At 50.7% G+C, this 17,494-nt stretch overlaps 3 protein-coding genes across 3 annotated transcripts; 2 read left to right on the top strand and 1 right to left on the bottom strand.

Moving 5' to 3' along the window:
- The first annotated feature begins 1,384 nt into the window (after positions 1–1,384).
- Positions 1,385–5,731, top strand: aadacl4 (arylacetamide deacetylase-like 4). The gene is given in 5 exon segments (XM_036530303.1): positions 1,385–1,561; positions 2,410–2,635; positions 2,817–2,880; positions 4,944–5,142; positions 5,144–5,731. Coding segments are annotated over 5 exon segments (1,254 nt in total).
- Positions 5,732–6,585: 854 nt separating this feature from the next.
- On the top strand, positions 6,586–9,791 carry c6h1orf158 (chromosome 6 C1orf158 homolog). Its single transcript, XM_036531823.1, has 4 exons — positions 6,586–6,681; positions 7,799–7,909; positions 8,681–8,855; positions 9,439–9,791. The coding sequence occupies exons 1-4, from the start codon at positions 6,586–6,588 to the stop codon at positions 9,789–9,791; spliced, it is 735 nt and encodes a 244-aa protein (XP_036387716.1).
- Positions 9,792–10,912: 1,121 nt separating this feature from the next.
- Positions 10,913–14,736, bottom strand: klhdc7a (kelch domain containing 7A). The gene is made up of 2 exons (XM_036531821.1): positions 12,160–14,736; positions 10,913–11,338 (listed from the first exon to the last, which is right to left on the bottom strand). Exon 1 carries the CDS (start codon positions 14,614–14,616, stop codon positions 12,166–12,168), a length of 2,451 nt encoding a protein of 816 aa, XP_036387714.1. The 5' UTR covers positions 14,617–14,736; the 3' UTR covers positions 10,913–11,338; positions 12,160–12,165.
- Positions 14,737–17,494: the final 2,758 nt, after the last annotated feature.

Here is a 17,494-nt window from a genome sequence, read left to right as displayed (position 1 = left end):
CTAAATCTGGCTCCAGTAGGTCTGTTCCTATGCAGTAATTAGTATAGTGGGTGCTGGTGTTAGATTTGACAACAAAGCTTTACTGAGTTGCAGTGGCCCTGTAGCAAAGAACCTCAGAGATATATGTAGCATATGCACGCTTTGGCTGTTGAGGAGAACCTCAGACTGTGGCTTTTGCCCCAGTTCCCATTGAGCTGTGCGTAGCTGCTGTGAGCGCTGTCTGGAGACTAAGATGGCTGTAAAAAACAGCCTCACAATAGTGGCTTTGTGGGCCTGCTCGCCTCTCAGGAGCGGAGGGGCAGGGCGAGAGAGCGGGGAGTAGAGACGCTGACAAGCAGCGTGGAGAATTCTGGCTGTGAAACGCGCCCGGAGTTCCCTCACCCGCACGTAAGGTTACGGAAAACAGTTTAATCCTCTTTTCCCCACTCGCTCAAATAAAGATGCTGAGAAAAGGGGATAGAGCTTCTGCTCTGAAGTTATGTCATCTGATTTCATATCCTGAATGATATTAATGCTCATGTTATGAAGCTGGATTGCTCATACATTCGATTGGAACATGAAATTCAGGACAAGTGAAGACAAAAATGTGTTCACCAATTTAATGAAAATGGTGACAAGACGACTTGTGAGACTTAATGAATTTCACAAGAACTATGGCTGTAACATGAAAATATCATTTTACACGAGGATTAACAGTATAAATGTTTGCGCATAAACAGCATCAAACCATGATCATTTCCAAGGACAACCAAATATGGGTTCTGCGTCGTACTGTGCTCAGGTACAAAATAAAATTGCTTTTCATTTTTACGTACAGCTCGATACTGCCATCTACTGATCAGTACTACAAGTTAGTTCGGATAGACATTCTGATGCAGATTTCAATACACATGTATCACCGGAAACTGGTGTTCTCTTGTACAATCTATACATGTGGAATTAGGTCCTGTAGACCTTTGTCTATAGTCAGCCTCAAACCTATTGTATTATAGACAAGCACTATCATATTGATCCATTACAACCCGCTACAACATGTGGGATTTAGAAAGATTGAAAAGTTAGAACAATTATTTAAGATTTATACAAGATTCGTCTAGCGCATCGTTTCACGAATATTACCTTTGTTACGCGTGTATGCGCGCTCGTCCCTAAACTCGGCTCTGGGAAGTGTCCTTATTTGATTATATAAATATATGACGCATAAGAAAGACCTGCTGGGACGGTCGAATGCCTTATGAGTGGAACCTTGACGTGTCAATCATAAAAGGAAATACTGCCATTTGAATGCTTCCGAGGCGGGAAGGCAGCGTCTAGTAACTCTGAGCAGGTGGGGCGCGTACACGGGCACAGTTGCGCGCAGCACGCAGCCGGTCCCAGCGACACCATGGCCATAGGTCTTGCGATCCTGATAATTGGCTTCGCCGCGGTTTTTGCAGCGTTCCTGCTGCTGATAATTGGACTTATCTATGCGGAATTAATGAATTCGGAAATCCCTAGCGGGGTCACCAATCGTTCGAAACTACACGTAGTTCACATTTTATTTGTCGGCATAGCAATTGTGGTGAGTAAATATGTTTTCTAATTTGCAGAAATTATTTTATGTTATTAGTCAACCTGATTTTAATTGTTGCTTTCTTCATATTAAAATGATTATTAAATTAATTATTACATTAATTAAATGCATTTTAGCATGCACATATGGCATTTGTCCTTAATCTGCCCCTTAAACAGTGATAACAGTTCTTAGATATGGGCACTTTGTTTGAACGGCAAGGTCAGACTTGCGCAGTGAGTCTTGCTTTTTTCATTCTTTGTGATTTCACAGGAAGGCACAAGTTACATATTTACTATGTCGGTCCTCCAAAGTCCACCAGTTATTCGTTTATTTTCAACTAGTGATTTTCTAATTGTTCAATCCGAATCTGCAGCCATTTCCATGAGATCCCCGTTTCTGAAGTTCTTCACTGATGTTTGTGGCAAATAGCATTAACAGTAATACATGTCTGGGGCTGCATCTCACTGTACCCCTCACACGGGGGAGGACATCGGACACCTGAGCAATGCTCACCCTACACTTCAGAAATCCCCTAGATTTCATTGTGCACCGTGCAGCTTTTTTCATTGGTTTAGGAATGGTTCATCAGGTTTGCTGTCATTGTGGTAGATTATTAAATGTTGTCTATTGAAAAGGACAGCTTAGCACTGTGGTGTAGGCTATGCATGTGTGTGTGTGTGTGTGTGTGTGTGTGTGTGTGTGTGTGAGTGAGTGGGAGTGTGTATAAGTGAGAGTGTGTGTGAATGCGTGTGTGTGAGAGGGAGTGTGCATAAGTGAGAGTGTGTGTGGATGTGTGTGAGTGCATGTGTGTGTATTCTCCCTCTAACACACCTGTGCTGCCTGCCCTCTCCCAGGGCCGGATTTTGGACCGTTTGGGTCTCTGTCACCAAGTGAGCTTCACCCGCTGGGTTTCCGCCCGCTTCCTGGTCTGCAAGAGGCCGGCTCCGCCCGGGCTGCACATCCGAGACATGCTGTTCGAAGGGGTTCCAGTCCGAGTGTACCAGCCCACAGCGCCCTCTGCTGGTGGGAGGAGGGGCCTGGTGTACTTCCATGGTGGGGGCTGGGTGATGGGAAGCATAGGTGAGAGACCTGGGGGGGGGGGGGGGGGGCAGAAGAAGTTTGTCTTCTGCAGCCAGCTGTGGCTTGCTTATAACTTTTTAGCAAGTTATATACATAAAGTTATGCAAGGTTTTGTGTACTTTCCTGGCAAGCTGTTAAAGCAGGTGTTTTGTCCTGAGTGTCTGTTGCTCTGTATTAACAGACACCGCAGATGAAATCTGCAGATGCATCGCCAAAGAGTCCAAAACCACAGTGGTGTCAGTTGGGTGAGTTCGTGCTTCAGATGGAATTTTTTGTCTAAAAAATACCTTGTACATGGGGATTTCTGGATGTCACCACATTCTGGAAATGTGCATCCTCCAGTATGTCTGTCAGTTCAGGTAAAAACTTTTCCAGGTAAAATCTCCCTTTCCTGCTCTTAAACGATGGTGGCTTCCTTCTTGTGCTGCCACACCGCAGCGGGTCAGGCTGGCTGGGTCAGTGCCGCCGGGTCTGCCGCAGTCTGTGTGTGCTGGAGCGTCTCTCCGCCCTGGTAGCAGTCTGTGTGTGCTGGAGCCTCTCTCCGCCTGGTAGCAGTCTGTGTGTGCTGGAGCATCTCTCTGCCTGGTAGCAGTCTCTGTGTGTGCTGGAGCCTCTCTCCGCCCTGGTAGCAGTCTGTGTGTGTGCTGGAGCGTCTCTCCGCCCTGGTAGCAGTCTGTGTGTGTGCAGGAGCCTCTCTCCGCCCTGGTAGCAGTCTGTGTGTGTGCTGGAGCCTCTCTCCGCCCTGGTAGCAGTCTGTGTGTGTGCTGGAGCCTCTCTCCGCCCTGGTAGCAGTCTGTGTGTGTGCTGGAGCGTCTCTCCGCCCTGGTAGCAGTCTGTGTGTGTGCAGGAGCCTCTCTCCGCCCTGGTAGCAGTCTGTGTGTGTGCTGGAGCCTCTCTCCGCCCTGGTAGCAGTCTGTGTGTGTGCTGGAGCCTCTCTCTGCCTGGTAGCAGTCTGTGTGTGTGCTGGAGCCTCTCTCCGCCTGGTAGCAGTCTGTGTGTGTGCTGGAGCGTCTCTCCGCCTGGTAGCAGTCTGTGTGTGTGCTGGAGCATCTCTCCGCCTGGTAGCAGTCTATGTGTGCTGGAGCCTCTCTCTGCCTGGTAGCAGTCTGTGTGTGTGCTGGAGCGTCTCTCCGCCTGGTAGCAGTCTGTGTGTGTGCTGGAGCATCTCTCCGCCTGGTAGCAGTCTGTGTGTGTGCTGGAGCCTCTCTCCGTCCTGGTAGCAGTCTGTGTGTGTGCTGGAGCATCTCTCCGCCCTGGTAGCAGTCTGTGTGTGTGCTGGAGCGTCTCTCCGCCTGGTAGCAGTCTGTGTGTGTGCTGGAGCGTCTCTCCGCCTGGTAGCAGTCTGTGTGCTGGAGCATCTCTCCGCCCTGGTAGCAGTCTGTGTGTGTGCTGGAGCCTCTCTCCGTCCTGGTAGCAGTCTGTGTGTGTGCTGGAGCATCTCTCCGCCCTGGTAGCAGTCTGTGTGTGCTGGAGCCTCTCTCCGCCCTGGTAGCAGTCTGTGTGTGCTGGAGCCTCTCTCCGCCTGGTAGCAGTCTGTGTGTGTGCTGGAGCCTCTCTCCGCCCTGGTAGCAGTCTGTGTATGTGCTGGAGCATCTCTCCGCCCTGGTAGCAGTCTGTGTGTGTGCTAGACCCTCTCTCCGCCTGGTAGCAGTCTGTGTGTGTGCTGGAGCCTCTCTCCGCCCCGGCAACAGTGGATCCTGCTGTATTCAGGCTCTGTACAGATGGAGAACCTGCTGCTGAGAGCCTGAAACAGCACAGCTGCCAGTTTAAACTCTGTGATGATCAGTGTGGCACCGGGCAGGATGTGATGCAGGGTAGCGGTGTGTGTGTGTGTGTGTGTGTGTGTGTGTGTGTGGAGGAGGGTGGCCATTTGGGTTGTTCTGCATGTTGTGGTGTTGTATTAATAAGAAATTGATCACAAAAAGTGCATACATTAATACCTTTACTGGGCTGCACTTTACTTGATTAGAAACAATTAGTATTATTTGTATTATTGATTATTAGTATAATTATAAGTGTTTAATCAGATTTTATAGAGTACATGCTAATGTGATCAATACAGCAGATGTGGTATGATTTTAAGTATAGTCTGAATGGGTGTATTATTATTAATTTATTTATTCATTTATTTGCTTAGCAAATGGCTGTGTCCAGTATTCAGTGCTTATATATTACAGAGTATGTATTTTCTGTCCTCAGCAGGATATTTTCTGAAGCGATTGAGGTTAAGTACTTTGCTGAAGGCAACAGCCCCGTCCAGCCAGTGACTGGAATGTGTAATTTCTCTCCGTGCTGTTGGGTTCTGCAGTTACCGCCTGGCCCCTGAGCACACGTACCCAGCCCCACTGGACGACTGCGAGGCCGCCACCTGCCACTTCCTGTCGGTGGCGGAGGCCGATTTCGGGGTGGACCCCTGCAGGGTGGCGGTGGGCGGGGACAGCGCCGGCGGAAACCTGGCGGCCGCCCTGTGCCAGCGGCTGGCCAAGAGAGCAGACGGCCGTGTGCCGCCCCCCCCGCGCCCAGGTCCTGCTCTACCCCGCCCTGCAGATGGCAGATTTCAGCCTGCCCTCGTACCAGCAGAACCACGCAGTGCCCGTGCTGTTCCGCGGGCGGGCCGCCTTCTACTTCCTGCAGTACCTGTGCGGGGACGCGGCGCTGTGCCCGGACCTGCTGGAGGGAGCCCACGTGCCCCCTGACCTCAGGCTGCAGTACAGGAAGTGGCTGTCCCCAGAGCTCCTCCCGCCCGAGTTCCTGGCGCGGGGGTGCGGGGAGGGGCCGGCGCCGGCCCAGCACGACGGCGAGGTGTACCACGCGGTCCGCGCAGGGCTGGACCCCGAGGTGTCCCCCCTGCTGGGCGAGGATGAGGTTGTCCGTCGGACGCCCCCCGCCTTCGTCCTCACCTGTGAGTACGACGTCCTGAGGGATGATGGGATACTGTTCCGGAAGCGGCTGGAGGACCTGGGCGTGGCCGTGTCCTGGCACCACGCCCGCGACGGCTTCCACGGGATCCTCAACTTCTACAACCGCGGCTGGCTGAGCTTCATGGCCGCCAGGCCAATCCTGGACAGCATTGTCAGATACATGGAGACGCTTTGAGCCTGGGGGGGCTGGGGGGGGGGGGATGGAGGGAGTGTGGAATAGTGGTAAGGAACAGAGCTTGTAACAGAAATGTTGCCGTTTTGATTCCCTGCTGGGGCTCTTGGGCAAGGTACTTAACCTGCAAAATGACCAGCTCATCAATCACTGACCAGATTAATGCATCACGTTCACCACCAAAAACAGTTACTGACTTGAGCCAAAGCTTATAGTTTTTATAATTGTAATGCGTGAATATTAATATAATATAATATTAATATAGAGGGAAATTTTACTTTTCATTTTAGAGAATCCAAAATGTCAAATGCATATTAAATGTTACTGTTTTAAAAAAATAAATATTTTACTGAATTTCAAATGTCGTTTTGTGCTTTGAACTCATCAGTGCTGTGGAACTGAATTTTTATTTTATGCTGTAACGTAATAGCCCTGAGGAGGTGTGGTTGGCTCGTGTTTCACTCATGGAAACATAAAAAGGTAAGAAAATGGTACCTACACTTTAAACTAACATCAGTCTTACTTCAGGGAATGGAAACGCACTGTGTGAAATGTGAAACTGAGCTGTAAGTGTTTCGGTCTGGCGATGCCACTGACGGTTTTGTTGTAGTTGTATCACTGTCTCAGCAACTATTACCAAACAACTTGTGCACTGCTGGAATGTTTGCTGTGTCCATGGCAACAGCTGACAGAGCCTCCAGCCGGCGGGTGTCTCGGGACCGGTGCACTGCAGGTGTCTCTGTGCTCGTTAGCTTACCGTGTGTGACACCGGGAGAGCGCTGGAACCCAGCCCGGCGTCGGACGCAGCTCACAGTCACCTGCGAGTGAGGCCACCGTCCAGGTAACGCAGATCACAGATGGAGCCTGATAAGTGGAAGGAACCTGGCTGGAAGATCGAGCAGAACTACAGCAGCAAAGTGCTGGTGGGAAACTGGGCCGAAGAGAGGCTTCAGGTACACGCTGTGTTCGTCTCTGTCTGTAGGACGGCGTGCGTTTGTGAGGGACTGAAACCGCCTAATAAAACAAAGCAGGAGATATACCATTAAGGGTAACAATATGGTAAGGATAAAATGACAATAAAAAGCCTAGCCGGCTGTTAAATTCTCATTTCTTTAGATAGATTCATTACAAGGGGCTTGAGTCGGATATTGATAAGGTCTGGTGTCCCTTTGCGAGTCATCAGTGAGGACCAGGAGACAGATCGGCGGGCCTCACAGGGGGCTGTGTTTGTGTTTGCTTACTTTATGATGTGTGGTGTCCACCGGTCATTTTAGTCCTGTACTCTGCATATGAGGAGCTGCGTAAACCCAAACCCACAAAGCGTTTTTATAACAGGGCTATTGCTGGGAATCCACACTGTTCAGTCTTCTTAGCTCTCTGACTCATCTTTCATGTGACTTACAGTTTCACAAATTCATCTTGTTTTAACTGAAAATGTGTTCTTCTGAAGGTTTTTTTCAATAATACCAATGAAAATGAAAAGGGAACCTGTACGATACTTTAATACAAATAGAACTAAACCAAATGTTTCAGTTATTTTTTGCAAACAAAACCTTTATCAAGTTATTAAGTTTTTATTTTTCTCGGGGTTGTATTATGTTATGCTAGCCTGTAGCGTGAAGATAATATCCTAAAATACACAGATTACTAAGCTCCTCAATACTGATCAATTTAATGGCAATTACAGCCATTAAATATGCACACCTGCTGGAGGACATGGGTTTGATGGCTGCAGAGAGAGACTGCCACCTCAGAGATGGATCCCGCAGTGCAAGGAGGACCAGATCAAACACGTCTGATCAGACAGACCCAACCTGCATCTCGACCAGTGCTTGTGTATGCTCTATGCGTGCCTGATAGATCCGACTAAACAGTTTCCCCGGAGCTCAATTTCAAATGCTTACCATTTTCTGTGGAAAACCTTGTCTCATTCTCCCATTAGCTATAAAAGTTACATGGAAACTGAGGTAAACTGATTTTCAAAGAACAGCCCCAAGTGGCCTTTAAGTTGTTGTATATTCTTCTAAACCTCCCTCCTCTCTGTCCTGCTGTTCTGTGTGTTTTTCACAGTTCACCAGAGAGTGTAAGACAGCCACCAGCACGCATCGCCATGACTACCATCCCCAGAGGGACCACCAACCTGACGTTTTCGTGAGGAGAGAGGCCCTGCGCAAAGCTGAGGTCAGGAACACACACACACACACATACATGTGTGCCCATGCACATACATATGCATGCACACACACATGCTGCACATACATATGCGCGCGCGCACACACACACACACACAGCAGTATTTCCCCAGTCCCACTGAGTATGATAATTATGTTTAATTGTTAAATTAATTAGTGATGGGGATTCAAAATAGTTAATTAAACACCTAATTAAACAAGTAACCTTATTTCATTAAGCTCAATACAAATAATTTCTTTACTGATTTTAATATTGTAGCACCAATTAATTTAACAGTAGTGCAAAGCTCTCAGGGACCCAAACAACTCAAAGGTCTTACTGCAGGTAACTGCCCATAAACGACAACTCACTCCCAGCGTTGAGCACAGCCAAGCCAAAGGAGTCAATGAATAAGGATAACAATGAGGTCAGAGGGAAATGCAGCACTGAAACATGTGAGCTTTAGGATGTGAGCAGGGTCCTAACGATGAGCAGGGTCCTGACGGTGAGCTGAGTGCTGTCTGTCGCTGAGCCTGCTCCTCTTCAATCACTGCTGCTCCTCATGGAGACACTCCCTGTCCGGACCCATTTACTTCTGAAGCACCAAGTTAAAGAGATGCTGCCTAGAGAGGCAATTACCTTCTCCAGAGTACCGTGTATGGACGGATTCTCTTCTATGCTAAGTGTGCACATGTGTGTATGTATGCATGTATCTGTATGTGTCAATCTATGTTTGTGTGTATGTATGTGTATGTGTGTGTGCATTTGTGTGCCTTACAGGGCCTGCCCACTAGGCTCCTCCTGGATCACCACGGCACGCCTCGCTCTCACTACCTGGTCTCTCTGTATGACGAGACGTTCAGCCGAAAGAGCAGCTCAGCCCCGCCCACTCTGCGCTGCTGGAACTCAGACAAGCTGGCCTGGGTCCCGGAGAGGTCTGACCACCCTGCTGCAGGTGAGGGAGGGGCCCAACACACCTGGCCACAGTCCTCAATCTCCTCACCTGTCCTGAGTGACACGGCAGCATATTCCGCATTTCACATCCTCTTCTTCCCAAACTTATTATGCCAAAGCTGTTTTTGCACATTTAGTACATAGAGACTAGAATTATTTCACTTCAGACCTTCGCTGTGGTGCATTCTGGGCGGTGCATGGATGTACATGTAGCTGCTAATTAACAATAAGAACTAACTGAGCCTGCAGAAGTGTTTGGAACAAGTATTTGCACACACACACCATCTTGTTTTCTAATGTAAACACACAGCTGAGAGGTCATTCTATAGCACCGTCCCCACTGAGACTGCTCCAGGACACCTGCATGAATCAGCATCATGTTCTGCCCAAGTGCAGCTTTGTACTTTTTTCAGAGGGAGGACAAAACAGTGATTCACAGTCAGAGACTGGCAGCTGCAGAGCCTAAAGTCCTGTGTGAAAGTTCAGCAGTGAAGCACGCCTCCCCAGAGCCCCATGCGTTTCCGCACCAGAAGAAAAAGAAAAAAAGAGAAAGAGAATCCATCTATTCCTCCCTCTCTCTGCAGCTCCTCCGACTAACTTCGGCCTGGCGGAGTCTCGGCTGGTGCGGCTGATGCTGCCGGGCTCGGCCGTCGGTGCGGTCAGCGTGTACCGGTCGGCGTTTCCATGGCACCCGGCTGCCGCCCTCCGCCAGCCCCGCTGTGCCAGTGTCCCGCGGGCACTCTCCAGCCACCTGCACCCTGCCAACAGCACCAACAAGGACCTGCGGCTGAAGGACAGACCCTACCTGCAGGTCCCCGACCACCCCGCCCGCCTCCTCCCACCCCTCTCTGTGGGGTGGACCCCCAGGGCGACCGCGAGGACTCCGCCCGGACCGCCCGGCAGCAGTGAGGCCACAGCAGGAATCACGCCAGCCTGAGATTTATCTGCCTCAGGACTTTACAGAACAGCTGTAGGAAAGCACATTAAAATAAACAACATGAACGTACCTGTTTACTTTCATAATACATACATTTTCATTGATTGATTAACTGATTTATTGATGGGTTGATTGACAGTAAGAGACTGATTGATAGAGACTAAGACTGACCTTGCTAGGCAGAAAAGGCCGTCGTGGCAAGGTACACTTCAGGAGAGTGAGAAGAGTCTCAGAGTCCTTTTCTTTCAAAAATAATCTTGTTGTGGTAATGTGCAGCATATTTGGAACTAGATGAGCCTTTCAGTCACGGTCCTGTGGTCAGCAGAGTCGATGAGTGTGTGTACGTGGCAGGAGCTGGGACGGGTTTAAAAAGAACCATCGGTGGCCATGTTTGGCGTGCTCTCCGTTAGGTGTTTAATTACAGAGGAGCAGAGATCCTTCTGTGTGACGGTTGCCCATCTGCATGGTGCTTGTCCTGCTGTCTCCCAGTGTCTTGGCTCTGATAGGCGTTGGCTGTCAACCTTTAAACTGTGTAGGTGTGTGCACGCGTGGAGCCTCTTTTAACATACTGCTCATGTCAGCCACAAGGTGGAGCCCTGCCCCCAATGCTACAATACTTGAACCAGGATTTTTCAGTGCTCAGACATATATTTCAGGGATGAAAATTAACCAACTATGTACAGCCTACATATAGTCCCCCCCACTCACTCTCTCTCTCTCTCTCTATATATATATATATATATATATATATATATATATATAGAGAGAGAGAGATACATAGATGATTTGATCCTGATTTGATTGTGTCAACAACTGATGGAGTAAGTCAAGGTTAAGTCAAAGTTAAAAGTCAAAGTTAAAAATTCCAGTTCCAAAACAATCACAATTCAAATGCAGACACAAATTGAGTTTTATTGCTGTAACAGTAAGTAAACTTGTATTGCCACAGCATTTATGTATGTTCAGAAGGAAAATAATGACCTCATCCCTAAATACTATACATTTAGGAGTAATTGTGAAGTCTTCTGCATACCAAAGCATTAAACATTTACCTTTCACTGTGTGTGTCAGAACTGCAATTTTAAAATGTGCATCTGTTTCTCAATCCTTTATATGGCGATTACAAAACACAGAGCTTTCAAATGAAACATGCAGACAAAATAGTTTACCTCTAGGGTGCACGTAAGCAAAGGCATTATCTCAGATTACTGCGACCTGTAACAGTGAAAGCATGTTATGGTATTGTATTCAGCTGGGTCTGGACTGGGGCTTCCACCGCAAAAATGGCATTCTGCAAGGTGATGATGTTTTTTCCCCATTTTCCTCATACGCAATAACATGTTCTTATGCCACAGCAAGAACAGCTTGCATCTCCCTCCACCGTAAGTGCCACTCTCCAAGTTTAAGTTCGCTGTCTGTTTGTTTTCTTGGCCTTGAGCAGCGGAGCAGACTTCTGGAGAGGTAATCTGAAGTAAAAGCGCAGGCGACAGAAGGAGGCGTCCAGATGAGAAGAGTATTAAATGCAGTGTGTGCAGGGCCGGCCTCCCCTGGAGAGGGAAAAAAACAGACAGGAAAAAAAAAGCAGACAGAAATGAATTCTGTTTATTGAGGCCCGCAAATCCATAATGCTGCAAAGCAGATGAGTCAGAAGCCTTCACATCAGGCCGTGTTTACAGAGGGAAAGTTAAGGATTACACTGAATCTAATCTTCACACTGTGAATAATGTTTGTGTATGATTGTTCTCTGATAAACCTTGCACTCTGCAGTTTTGTGTGTGAGTGAATTACTCTCTCACACAGGACTCGGTTATGCAGGCATTTTTTATTCACAGTGAAGGAGAGCTGCAATTTACATGACTTTGATTTCTCACCCGAAAAAGGGAAGATAATCTTTTTTTTTCTAAAATGGAATACAATGACATAGCAGTCAGCGCTCGGTAAAGAATAATAAATTATATCATCATCGATTATGATTACAAGAATGACTAACATTTCTTGTGGTAACATTTTTACTTTGTCACTGTATTGTAAGAGACTGCTGTGCTGAGAGGGCTTATTCTGTGCTTTTAAATGTGATACACTGGCTCTAGAATGAGATTCATATGAAAGAAATGTATGAATGTATTTCTTATTCTTTACCCTAATACATTATTGGCATTTAGCAGATGCTCTTATCCAGAGCAACTTGTATGGATTACAAGTTTTTTTTTTACAATGCTATATATTTATAGCAGCAGTGTCTCTGTGGGGAATCACACCAGCAACCTTTCAGTTATTAGTCTGGCTCCTCAACCACTACACTATACTGCCGCCACACCCCCGCCCTGCTTTGCCCCACCCTGCCCCACCCTCAGAGGAGCTAACCAACCTTCACTCAGACCCTGGTCTGGAGGGTGTCGGTCTCAGGGAGCACCAGGACAAACGGGAGCAGAATGCCCTTAGCCTCGGAGAGGACACTCAGGTCCTCGGTGGCAAAGGCAGGTGAGACATCGTCAGCGAGGAACCTCAGGGTGAACTGCCGGCTCACGCAGTAGATGACATCATCGATGACGGCACACTGGAAGGCGGGGCAGTGCGGGAGGCTCCTGGAGCCGCACTGGTACCACAGTCGGGCGGCCACGTGGTAGCGGTACACGCTGACGCCGGGGGCGGGGCTGAGGGCGGGGCCCACGTCGAAGCGGTACAGGAAGCTCCGCGCCGCCACCATGTCGGCGGTCCTCTCCCGGCTGCCCACGATCAGGCTCCGCCTCCAGGCGTCAGTGGCGGGGTTGTAGCGCAGCAGGGTGTACCTCAGCGTCCCCCCGGAGACGAACAGCTCCCCGTTGCAGGCAGTAGCCCGGTGGGCCACGGCGAAAGTGTCGCCTGGCATCGGGGCGACGAAGGCCCACCTGTCTGCCCGCGGGTCGTAGCGCTCCACGCTGCTCAGACACTCCCCCCCGACGGCGTACACATACCCCTGCAGGGCCACCAGCTTGCACTGCGGCCGGGCCTCCCTCATGGGGCAGATCTCCCTCCAGATGGAGGTGGCGGGGTTGTAGCAGAACACCCTCCTGGACGGCCGCACATCCCTTCCTGCTCCCTCGCAGCCCACCGCCACGAACAGGTAATTATCCATGGTGCACATGGCACAGCCTCTGGACACCACCTCCCTCGGCAGGGGACACAGCGGGTGCCAGCTGTCCTTGTAGTCGTCGTAGTAGAACAGCCTGCTCGTCGTCCCCGAGCCTCCCGGTTCTGGCCTCGCGGATTCCGGTCCAGCCCAGTCCTGAGGGTCCAAATCCGCCACCACCAGGAAGCGCCGGCCCCTCGTACGCAGCTTTTGGATCTGGTCCCTGTCCCCCCCCCGGAGACCCCCGTACAGGCCCGGGTCCTTCAGGACCTGCAGGTAGTTGTCGGACATGACTCTGAGAGCAGCGCGCTGCAGGCCTGTGTGGCCGTGCTTTCTGGCCAGGCTGAGAGCCCGTAGGCAGTTCCCCAGGTCCAGGCTTCCCTGCAGACGCTCCAGCTCAGAGACGCTGCCGCTGTCCGCCTGCGAGACGCCGAGTCTCGCTGCGTCGTCTGGTCTCTGATCCTCCGAGGCGTCTCCACTGTGGCCTGAGGGATCCTTCAGAGGGCTCGGGGGGCCAGAACGCAGGCTCTCCAGAGAGGGGGCCTCAGAGCTGAGCGTGCCGACGGGGGTCGAGGCTCTGGGGTGGAGCAGCGGGATCTGCAGGTCCGAATTCTCCACGATCTGCTGGTAGCTGTCCTGCCGGTTGAGCCCGTGCCGCCTGGCGGCCGGCAGGTTGGCGCTGACCGGAGCCGGGGGTGGCTGGGGGGGGGTTGGGGGGAGCAGCAGGTCCTGCAGGATCAGGGCTGAGGCAGGAAGGGGGCTCAGCATGTGGACAGGCTCAGCGCTGGACCCCCCCAGCTCTGGCGACGTTACCCCCTGTGGGTCAGGTGACATTTCCCCCTCCCAGAGCTCACTACCAGGGCGGGGGGAAGAGGGACCAGCAAGCGCGCTCTCCTCCGAGAACGACTGCGAGGACGACTCCACGCGATAATCGTAGATCCTCCCGCGCACCGTGACGGGCCCCCCCTCCTCCCTCTCCAGCAGAAAGTCCCCGCCCTCCACCCTCACCTCTGCCTGGGACAGGAAGCAGGAGATGGCTCCAGGGTGGCCCGCGTCCTGCCTGAGCTCTCGCCCCACTCCGCCACTGGGCTCCAGCCTCCTCAGCATGCAGGGGGACCGTCGCCCTGAAAGACTCGTCCCGCCCCGGTCCTCCATGGGAGGGGGGGACAGAGAGGACCCCAAAATCAGATCCTCACCCACCTTCCCCTCCACCCCCTCACAGTCTCGGTGGAGAGGTCTCTGGCTGCTGTGCCCGTATGCTGTGGGTGTTTGGGTTGTTTCGGGGGGACTGTGTTGCTCCACGCTGCCCGTTAGCTCCACGCTGCCCTCTGCAGGGAGGTCTGGATTTGGCTCCAGGCTCATACCTGCTCCTGCAACCCCAGCGTCGGGTGTGGCCGGATCCACAGAGTCCGTCTCTGGGCTCTTGGGTGGTTGTTTGCGTCGTCTCACCGGCGTTTCACCGGGTGAGGGTTTATCCTGTGGGCGTGACTCTGCCTCCCAGCTGCTGGCGTTCTCCTCGGCTGCGAGCGCGCCCGTCCACGGCGCTGTCCCGTTGGGTCGACCCGACCCGGGTCCCGTCCCCCGATCCCCCCGACTCCTAGAGCTGTAGAACCTGTACGCCCAGGAGACGAGCAGCACTCCAGCCACGGACAGAGCCAGCTTCCCCAGCAACGGCATGTCCAACTGCACCCCCAGGAGGGCCTCCACCAGGGGCATCTCCGGGGCGGCGTGAGGGGGCAGCGGAGGGGCTCCTGACAGACGGGTCGTCACGGCAATGGCAGTCAGCACTCATCACCAGCGCCTCTCTCCGGTGTACCCCCCTGTGTAGCCGAGTGTTCTCTCTCCTCTCCACTCCGCTCTGAACCCGACACCTCGGCCACCTGCGCTTTTGTTTCGCGATTTGCATGGCTCCCTCTCCGCACCGGGTGGAGCTTGGGTCACGTTTCACCTGCAGCGGGTACGGCGTCTCACCTGTCTGCTCAAGTATTTAGAACGTTTGCTGTTCTGTTGTGAAGCGTGTTATCACAATTTCATGGTTTATATAGCAACTTAAAGTAATAAAATATTGACAGGGTATGAGGGAATCAGAGTGAGATGTTTTAGGTATAAATAACAGCATGTTTCTCTGCATGAGAGTATGGCTGGGAGTTTATGAGAGCAGCAGAGCGTCTCAGGTTAATGTAAACAGACTGCTGGAGTTTGCATAAGGGGAGGCAGGCACTGATAGTCTCTGTTTATTAAAGGTCTAATGACCAGGATACAACTGTTTACACAGACAGAGCCACATGCTCCACGTCTGCGCCAAATAATTTCAATGTCTTGGGTGTCTATAGCGCTCATAAACTTTTATGCAACAATACAAAAATGCAAAGATGCACAAACTCTGGAAATGAAAACAAAAATCATGTACAATCAGTCATATTTTACTAAATACAACATACATCTTTACAAAGCAATTGTCTCAGAGACGTAATGGAAAAATTCATCAGACACAACTTCACATGAACTTCACGGAAAAAAGACCTGCAATGTTACAGTGACAGTCTAGGAGCCAAGCATGAGTGATTTCATTACAAACAAGGGTGTACAAACGGGCGTGTGTCTGAGCCGTGGTGCTTTATCACCAGCACGTCTCACTGTGACACTGCTGCTGCGCTGCGTAATGATTTCTCCTGCAAGGGGACCCTCCTGCTAATGCACATATTTGACAGGCTATTCGCAGTGACGGTGCAATCAGAGACACTTCCATCATTTTAGCATCTGCACTCCGTGAAGCAGCTGCGGACAGCAGAGGACTGTCCCACGGTGTCTGACGGAGGAGATCCAGGTCACCTGGGAACCTATCCTGACATTTCCCAGGTCGGATAAAGCACTGTGTATGTCAGACACTATTTGTCATATAAATTCGACTTGACCAGGGCCACAGGTGCAGCCAGAGTGTGGCAGCTGTGTGTTGTGCTTATTTAGCTCAGCTTATACATGCAGTAAGCACCATGCACTCAAGTATGCTTAACTGTGATAAGTATGCTTGATGGCTGAGATAAGCGCGGCTGCATGGAGGATTGCAGGGAGGAGCACCGTCTGTTGTTTGCTTGACCCATCTCATCATCCAATGAAATGAGCTTTGGCCCATGGATATGAAATCCGGACTGCGTGCTGACTGGACGGGTGAGTCACCTGCCGCTCCTGATCGGCTGGCCTTGGCTCATGCATTATCCTGCAGGTGTCCTCAGGCCTGATGCGTGGCTAAATTCGGGTGGTGAAAAAGATGGCCCCCAGGAAGAGGAGGCGCAGATGGATATTTGAGCGACGGGATGCTGCTGGGACACCCGATCCCAGGCCCTCCGGGGAGAGACAAAGGGCCCCGGGGCCAGCAGACTCGCGTCGCTGTGAATAATTCAGGAGGGTGCCACCTGAGCCGGCCCCGTGTCCCTGCTGCCTCCCCGGTGCTGAGTGGCACAGTGTTCAGGGGGATTTCACAGTGACAGCAACGGCAGCACAGATGGCACGGAAGCACTTTCTCCTCCTTCTCCTACCCTTGTTCATGCCATTAATTGGCATGAGAATGTTCTACAGAATCCAGGCTCTACACCTCAACATCACTCCCCTCCCCAGCTTTCCCCAAACGCTTTACTCAGTGAGGATGTTTGCAAGGAGGAGCATGGAGAGAGATGACATAGCTGAGAAAGACAGAGACACAGACAGTCAGAGAGTGAGGACAACTCCTCTGCACAAAGCACAATCACAACTACACGGGTGCCCATTTCATTCCCCTTTACATGCCATTCGTTCTGTGCAGCAGTGCACGACCTCCGTAACGTCTGCCCAGAGACCAGCATATAAAGGGAGAGAGGAGAGGAGCTTGGGAAAGAAGTAGGTGACTCCAACAATCTATTTACCGTTTATTTACCGCTGTAAACAGTCCCCTCAGTACGACCAACTACAGGCTGAAGTAGATTTTTCAGAGTTTTAGATGTGGTTTTATTGCTCTTGACTGTGGAAATAGTGAAAATGTTGCAATTCATACAACAGAAACAAACACAGAGTTCATTTTGTTGTTTCTATCCTTGTCAGAACACGGGCTGTCAGGCATTCGGGCAGACACGGTCGGGTGGGGGGGGTTACACACAAACCGTAACCATCCTTAGCCTCACATCAGATCTCCCTGTGTACTCTTCTGAGTGGCAGTTTCACACATACACAGACTTTTCAGTGAGAGATCAGATACAGCTTCCTTCAAAACAAACACTCACAGAAGACAGCCTGAAAGACAGGAGGATGGAGATGGAGCAAGGGATAGGGGTTTTCCACTTTCATAATTTTTTTTTTGCTTTTAGTATTAAAACATTCTGTTCTGGGGGAGATGGCATTGACTATAAACTTGGAAAACTGTTACACACAGTTTTGTTGTGTGAGTACCATACATGGGAGAGAACAAATGTTCCAACTGTTCCAACTAGGGGAATTATTTGGATGTAATGCAGATTTCTGTGATAGCAGACAATGAAGCATTATCTTATCTTATCTCTCCTCAGCATCACAAAGGAATTGATTTGAATGGAAATTGGACACTTGAGGCAGCTTTGAAATCTGG

Source organism: Megalops cyprinoides, chromosome 6 (genome assembly GCF_013368585.1).
Source record: "Megalops cyprinoides isolate fMegCyp1 chromosome 6, fMegCyp1.pri, whole genome shotgun sequence".
NCBI classification, from domain to species: domain Eukaryota; kingdom Metazoa; phylum Chordata; class Actinopteri; order Elopiformes; family Megalopidae; genus Megalops; species Megalops cyprinoides.
Note: the sequence above shows the minus strand (reverse complement) of the source record. Positions and strands in the feature narration are given on the sequence as shown.